This window comes from Tamandua tetradactyla, unplaced genomic scaffold, assembly GCF_023851605.1.
Source record: "Tamandua tetradactyla isolate mTamTet1 unplaced genomic scaffold, mTamTet1.pri scaffold_65a, whole genome shotgun sequence".
Taxonomy (NCBI): Eukaryota; Metazoa; Chordata; class Mammalia; order Pilosa; family Myrmecophagidae; genus Tamandua; species Tamandua tetradactyla.
Genome location: NW_027518402.1, coordinates 1,153,094 through 1,160,399, shown reverse-complemented (window position 1 = coordinate 1,160,399; position 7,306 = coordinate 1,153,094). Strand labels below are relative to the sequence as shown.

The 7,306-nt window shown below is 35.4% G+C and overlaps 1 protein-coding gene across 1 annotated transcript; it reads left to right on the top strand.

Moving 5' to 3' along the window:
* The first annotated feature begins 4,893 nt into the window (after window positions 1-4,893).
* On the top strand, window positions 4,894-5,841 carry LOC143673261 (olfactory receptor 8H1-like). The gene has a single exon (XM_077147563.1). The coding sequence runs from the start codon at window positions 4,894-4,896 to the stop codon at window positions 5,839-5,841; it is 948 nt and encodes a 315-aa protein (XP_077003678.1).
* Window positions 5,842-7,306: the final 1,465 nt, after the last annotated feature.

The window sequence follows — 7,306 nt, the reverse complement described above, 5'->3', positions numbered from 1 at the left end:
CTCATATTTTTCCATTCTTTTCCCTATAGTTTCTGTTTCTTTTTGGATTTCATATGTTCCATCCTCCAGTTCACTAATCCTATCCTCTGTCTCTTGAAATCTACCATTGTAGGTTTCCATTTTTTTTCATCTCTTCTACTGTATCTTTCATTCCCATAAGTTCTGTGATATGTTTTTTCAGACTTTCCATTTCTTCTTTTTATTCATTCCTTGCCTTCTTCATGTCCTCCCTCAATTCATTGATTTGGTTTTTGATGAGGTTTCCATCACTGTTCATATATTCTGAATTAGTTGTTTCAGCTCCTGTGTCTCATTTGAACTATTGGTCTGTTCCTTTGACTGGGCCATATCTTCAATTTTCCTGGTGTGATTTGTTATTTTCTGCTGGCATCTGGACATTTAATTACCTTAATTTTTTTATTCTGGAGATTGCTTTCACTTATCTTACCTAGGGTTTTCTTGTTAGATGAGTTTGTTCTCTATCTGTTCTTTGACCTTCAGTTCAGCTTTTTCTGGGCCTCTAGCTTAAGTTTTGTTTAACAGAGGGTAATTTTTCAGTTCTTGTTTTCTTGTTTCTTGTCCTGCTTGTAAGGTGCCTTTTCCTTCCCCACCCTTAGGAACGTCTACATAGGTATTACAGACTGTAGCTGGGTTTTCCCAGACTGAACTGGCCTCCTATCAGGGGGAAGGAATCACCTGCATCAGTTTTCCCTGAAGGTGAGACCCAGCAGGTTGAAAGACTTTCCTGTGAAGTCTCTGGACTCTGTTTTTCTTACCCTGCCCAGTATGTGGTGCTTGCCTGTCTGCAGGTCCCACCAGCAAAAGATGTTGTGGCTCCTTTAACTTTGGAAGGCTGTCCCTGCTGGGGACACGGTGGAGACAGAGGAGAGGTTGTAGGCTGGTTTTAATGGCTTCAGATTTCCAAGCCCTGGGATCTGAATTCCTTGAGAGAGGGATTCCACCTAAGTTGGGCTTCACCCCTCCCCTGGGGAAGGCACATGTGGAAGGTAGCCCTGAAAGCATTCTGTTTCTTCCTATCCCTGGGGCAGTTGCAGCCTGAGTACTCCCACCATTGAATCCAGAGGCATCCAAGCCTCCATAGAAACAGCCACAAAAACCTGTTTCATCCCCTTTCCTCTTTTTCAGTTAGCCCAATAAGCGACCTCCAGCTTGACCAGTTTCGCCTGAGCTAGGGTCTTATTTTTAGTAGTCAGAATTTGCTTATTAATGCCACAATTGGTGTTTGGTTAGACTCAGTCCCTACTACTTTTGGAGACTCTTTCCTTTCCCTCCGGGAAGCTGCCTGTGGGGGAGGGGTGCCAGGCACTGGCCACCGCAGCTTGGGGAACTCACTGTTCCGGAGACTTGCAGCTGGTCCAGCTGGTCCAGACTGGGGTATGCTGTGTGTCCGGTCAGTATCGTGGCTCTGGGAGCTGTTCTGTACTGTTTCTGGTTATTTAGTAGTTGTTTTGGAGTACATACTAAAACGTGCACATTGCTAAGCCACCATCTTGGCTTGCCCCCACTCTGCTAGTTGGTTCTTAATAACCCATCATATCAAATGTCAGTACCAAATAGATATGTGGTTTGCAACCTTTCTCAAACCTCTATATGAGTAACATAGCACAGACACATGGGATTTTGGAATAAGTCTTGCATTCTCTGCAGATAATCAATGTTTAAGAAACAGCTTCTAGCCTGCTACTGGGAATTAATGGAGACTGGATGAATAAACCTGTGACAGTAGTGCTGTTGCTGTGCTTTTTTAGATGTTAGCTCTATATTGGGTTAAATCTTGCAAACAAGGCCCAAGTTTTCTTGTAAGGAATTCCCCATAGCCATAGCATTGGTTTAGATGGACTGTAAGGTGGCAGGAGTGAGGGCCACAGGCCTTTGAGAAACTATGTAAGGTAAGTTATTTGAAACTTTGGGGCCTGCTAGAGGCTCATCTCCTGTAAATGACCTCCATCTAATGAAGGAGAACAAGAGTGCAAGCCCAAATTCATCTTTTGTTGCATTAGGTAACTCTTGTTTCATAATCCACAACTCAGATCTCAGTAATTAGTTGCCCCAACACATTCCAGGTGGGCATTAATATTTTACTGAAGCCCTGTATGAGTGGGAAAGGCAGAAACACCAAGAGAATTTAGAGAGAAAAACCCAGGAGGCCACTGGGTTAAGCTGAAAGCAATAACAACCAGGAGTGAAGGAATAGCAAAGGCTGGTCATGTACCTTCTCAGGTTCCAGAGGAAACTCAAATGACAACAGCCATTCTTCAAAGATGAAATCTTCCTCTTAGTGCTTTAATTTAGGCATTTCCATGAACTTAGAACTGTAAATTTGCAAACCAATAAATCCCCATTGTTTAATACCAGTCCATTTCTGATATATTGCCTTCTGTCAACTTTAACAAACTGAAACACTCCCTCATGCTGATTTTTCAAGGATTAAGCAGACCCTATTGAGGTTGTATTGACATAGAACATCTTAAACCCCAAGACCACCTATTGTGAAATAAACAAATGCTGGTTTATTAATGTCCAAATAAGCTTGCCTCAGTATCACTGATTTTTTGATGAATTCGGAATTGTATAGTTGAAACTTAGTCAAATATATCACATATTATTTTGTAATTATGTGATCTGTACCATAACATTCTCTTTTGAAATTCTGGACTATAATAAGCATTGTTTGTACAAGCTGCTTCCAACTGTAGGTGAAATTTATTTCATTATCAGTAATTAATGATAGATTCACAAAAATGCATTTCACCTGGTTGTATTTTGGCCATTAGTATAATTATAAAATCTTAACTCATCTCAGCACTGGATTTTAATTTCTTCTCTCATGTTTCTTTTATTAGAATAAAAGCCAATACACTAAAGTAATAAAACAAGTTGTGCAAACATTTTTGTGGCTAGATACAATTTTATATCTTCTTTGTGAATTAGTGGACACCCCCATACCTGAGTGGAGAAAAACCATCATGTCTTCCTTGTGACACCACGGGAAAAGCCCATATATCCAGTTGCACAAACTCCTAGAATTAAGTTAGGTATTCTATGCCATTCAAAGCAGATAACATGCACCTGTGGGTTTTACAAAATCTATTATAACATAGGTCCACATTTATTATAAATATTGGAAAAATAAAATCAGGATATTCTTGGAAATTCGGTGTGATAAAATTATATTAACACATAGTTTATATGTGTATATATGTGTATGTATATGTGCTTAAGAAGTAAAATATAAATTATGTGGAAGGAAATATATCTGAAGAATAATAACATTCATGAAGGAGTTTCATTTTATTCTTTGAATTTTGCCGTACCATAATTTTCATGTAATGAGCAATGTTTAATCCTACAACAGTGTCACACTTTTAAATATAAAAATGTTTCATTGGTAGAAATGTATTCTTTCATCTCTGGTTGCTAATGATCTGGCCTTTCAGCCCCAGCTTAATTTAGTAAATCTCTTTAAAAAAACTTCTTTCTTACTCAGTCATAAATTAGAGCAGCAGAAAGAATATCAAAATATGATGCTTAACACAATGTGGTTTCCATGGGGAAGGCAATTTTCTACTACAAATCTAACATGGATGCATTAGTCCTTGAAATTTTATCCTTGGAACCATGCCAAACATTCTACCTTAGAAATTGGTCCCAGAGATGAATAAATTTTGCATTATCAGCCTTATTCAATATAAGAGGTGTGATGGCATCAGTAAGTAAGACAAGGGCTACTCTACTATGCTTATGTTCACAATAGTTCCCTGGTATATTTGTGAGAGAGAATTTCCAGGTGAATTTTATATTTGAACAGTGCCTGAAAAAAACTTTAAGTTCATTTACTTTACCTCAAAAATACTTGCAAAATACTTTTAAAATAAGTTATCTCAAAAGAAATATATAGAATAATTTTCAGGTTCTTTAAATGGTTTTATTTGTGAGAAAAATATGAGTTTGAGGAGTTTCTAGACAGATAACACTGGGAGAAGTTTTTCATCTACTTTGACTAAGGATAAGTATTATTTTTTTTAAGTGAGAATGTTTTTAGTTAATCTCAAAAAAGGAATGTTTTTAAGAGTCTGTATATAAATACATGTATCATTTAGGCCTTATGTAAATGATCCCAGGATTTATAGAGATAGAAATATATAATTGATGGAATCAGAGTCATCAAACTATGACCATCTATTGAAAATATAATTTTAAGAAGAATTGTGATTGCATAATCCTCTAAAAATATCTCCTGAAAATTAATACTGCTGTTTCTATAATATTAATATATCTAAGATTTTAATGTCTGATCTGTCATTTGTATTAAATAAGAGATACAAAAAAGTAAATGTTGCATGAAAACTCTACCATCATTTATTATACTACACATTTTTGTTTTTCTGAAATTAAATGTAAGTAAGAATATAGTATTATGAACATGATCTATGCACTCAACCAATCTTGGTAGAATCACAGAACAAATATTTTATGATTTTGACTCTGCATAAATTACTCAATTATTGTGCCCTTTCATCTAAAAAGTGTTTACAATGGTATTAGCTGTGATTTAATATTTTCTCTGGATAAATGTGTTAATCAAGGGAAGTAATTTATAACAGTGTCATGATCATTCCAATTATGCAATATATATCTCTGTGTGTGTATTTGTGTGTTTGTATTATGTTGATTTATACCTACTTTATATTTGGTAAGCAAACTAAGGTATTTTTCATTCATATTTTGCAAACTGCTCTTTCCTATGTATTTCTGGACTCACTAATATTTTCTAAAAGTTGCCAGATCGTTTCTACAAACCAAAACTATTTTAAAGTCATTCATGCTAAGTATCACATTTGATTTCTCAACAGTTCACAACCATTGAAATCTATGGGAAATAGAAACAACACAAATGTGCCTGACTTCATCCTTATGGGATTGACAGACTCTGAAGTGATCAGGCCAGTCCTCTTTGTGCTGTTTCTCCTCATATACCTCATTACAGTGCTGGGCAATGCAGGGATGATACTGATAATTCATCTGGATCTCCAGCTTCACACACCAATGTATTTTTTCCTCAGTCACCTGTCATTCCTTGACCTCAGTTACTCAACAGTCATCACTCCTAAAACCTTAGAAAACTTAATGAGTTCTAACAAGTTCATTTCATTCTTAGGCTGCTTCACCCAGATGTCTTTTCTTTCCTTCTTGGCTGTCACTGAATTTTTTTTTCTCTCCTCAATGGCCTATGACCGCTATGTAGCCATCTGTAATCCTCTGCACTACACGATTGTTATGTCCATGAAGCTTTGCTGGGCCCTCATCACTGGGTCCTACATGATTGGCTTTACTGAATCCTTCATCAATAATGTTTATATGAGCAGTTTGCTGTTTTGCAAGTCTAATGTCATCTATCACTTTTTCTGTGACATAACACCAGTTTTAGCCCTGTCCTGCACTAACACTCATGACACTGAAATCATGATATACTTTTTTGGTACTTTCAATGTATTGGTGTCTTTTATCACAATCTCTGTGTCCTATGGATTCGTTCTGTCTACTATCCTGAAAATTCATTCTACTTCAGGAAAGTGTAAAGCTTTCTCTACTTGTGCCTCCCACCTCCTGGCAGTCACCATCTATTATAGCACTACAATCTTTACTTATTTAAAACCAAAGAAATTTTACTCTTTGGGAAGGGACCAAGTGGCCTCTGTGTTTTATACTATGGTGATCCCCATGCTGAATCCATTCATTTATAGTCTTAGGAACAAGGAAGTGAAAAATGCTCTCATTAGAGTCATGCAGAAGAGACAAGGCACCAGGCAATTGAAATGATGGTGACACTGAAAATATAAACTCATATTTCTTTCATATTTAGGCATTTACTTGGTCTCTCCTTAAATACAGTAGGACCCATTAATTAGTTTGAATTTCTGTAGAGGAATCATATATTAAACCACAAAGATCTAGAACATTATAAAAAATATGTTTTTAGATATCTATATAGTAATTGGAAGCCATGAAATATGCTTTAAACCTACAGTTTAAATGTATGTGTTTTTAAGGACAACTAAAGTACAAAAATAAATCTTGGTGCTGTCCTTCAAATTGTATCATATAAATATCTATGTATATTCCAATTTCAGAGAATTTCATAGCACAGAGCACATTCAGACATCACTTTTTCTGTAGAGAAGAAATATAGCACAGGCTTAAAGGGTGCTACTTTGGAATGATTAATTCAGAAATTAGATTATAGATCTGCCAACAATTTTAGTCTATCCCTCAGTAAGTCATTGAAAATTGAAATCTAGTCTCCTCAAGTATACAAGAAAAATACTTCTAAATCTATCATTACTTTAAATATGAAATCAGGTGATGATTAGAAAGAATATAATGCAGTACTAATAAATTTGGATAATGATCATCATTTTCAGAGTGTAAGAATGCTTATATTCTTGCAAAATTTAATACATAATACTTTTGTTATGAAAATATCCTATGGTGTTTTATAAATTTTTGATAATTTTATTCATAAATAAACCATTAGCTAAAAGGGAAAACAACTGCAATATTTGGTCTTAGAGCAAAGTAGAATACTGTTAGAGAAAAAAATTACATAAACATTGAGGAAAATTTAAAACTACTTTTTTTTTGTTTGCATGAGCAGTCACCAGAAATTGAATCCAGGTATCCAGCAATGCAGGCATTAACTCTGCCTGCTGAGCCACTGTGGCCTGCCCACAATATGACTTTAATTTTTTTTGGTTGGGGGGGTTTCATGGTCTGGGATTCGAATCCACTGCTCCAGCAAGAAAGACGGGCATTCTAACCACTAAACTACCTGTGTACCCTAGAACTATTTTAAATCATAGATATTCTAACCATTTTCAAGAGTTTTATTCATCTTCTAGATTACTCACACACATATGTTTATATGTATTATGCACACACATACATATATGTGTGTGTGCTTATGTGTATATATATATATATGTATAACTTTTGTCATTATCTGTTTCTATTTTCCAGCTTTTTTCTCAGTCATTTCTATGATCTTTGTTAGTCCTTTATTATTTCGACTTGGAATGTAAGTTTTTTCTTGGTACAAGAGAGAAATCAAGAATCTCATCTTGTAATGTTTTAAGTCCTACATTAGAGAAAAGTAGCAAAGCTAATACTTGATAGTGAATCCAAATTATGTGACATAACATAGATTTTTATCAGGCAGTTTATTAATATTTCCTTTTAAAAATATCTGTACCCAATCTGGAATGAGATTGGGTACCGATATTTAAAA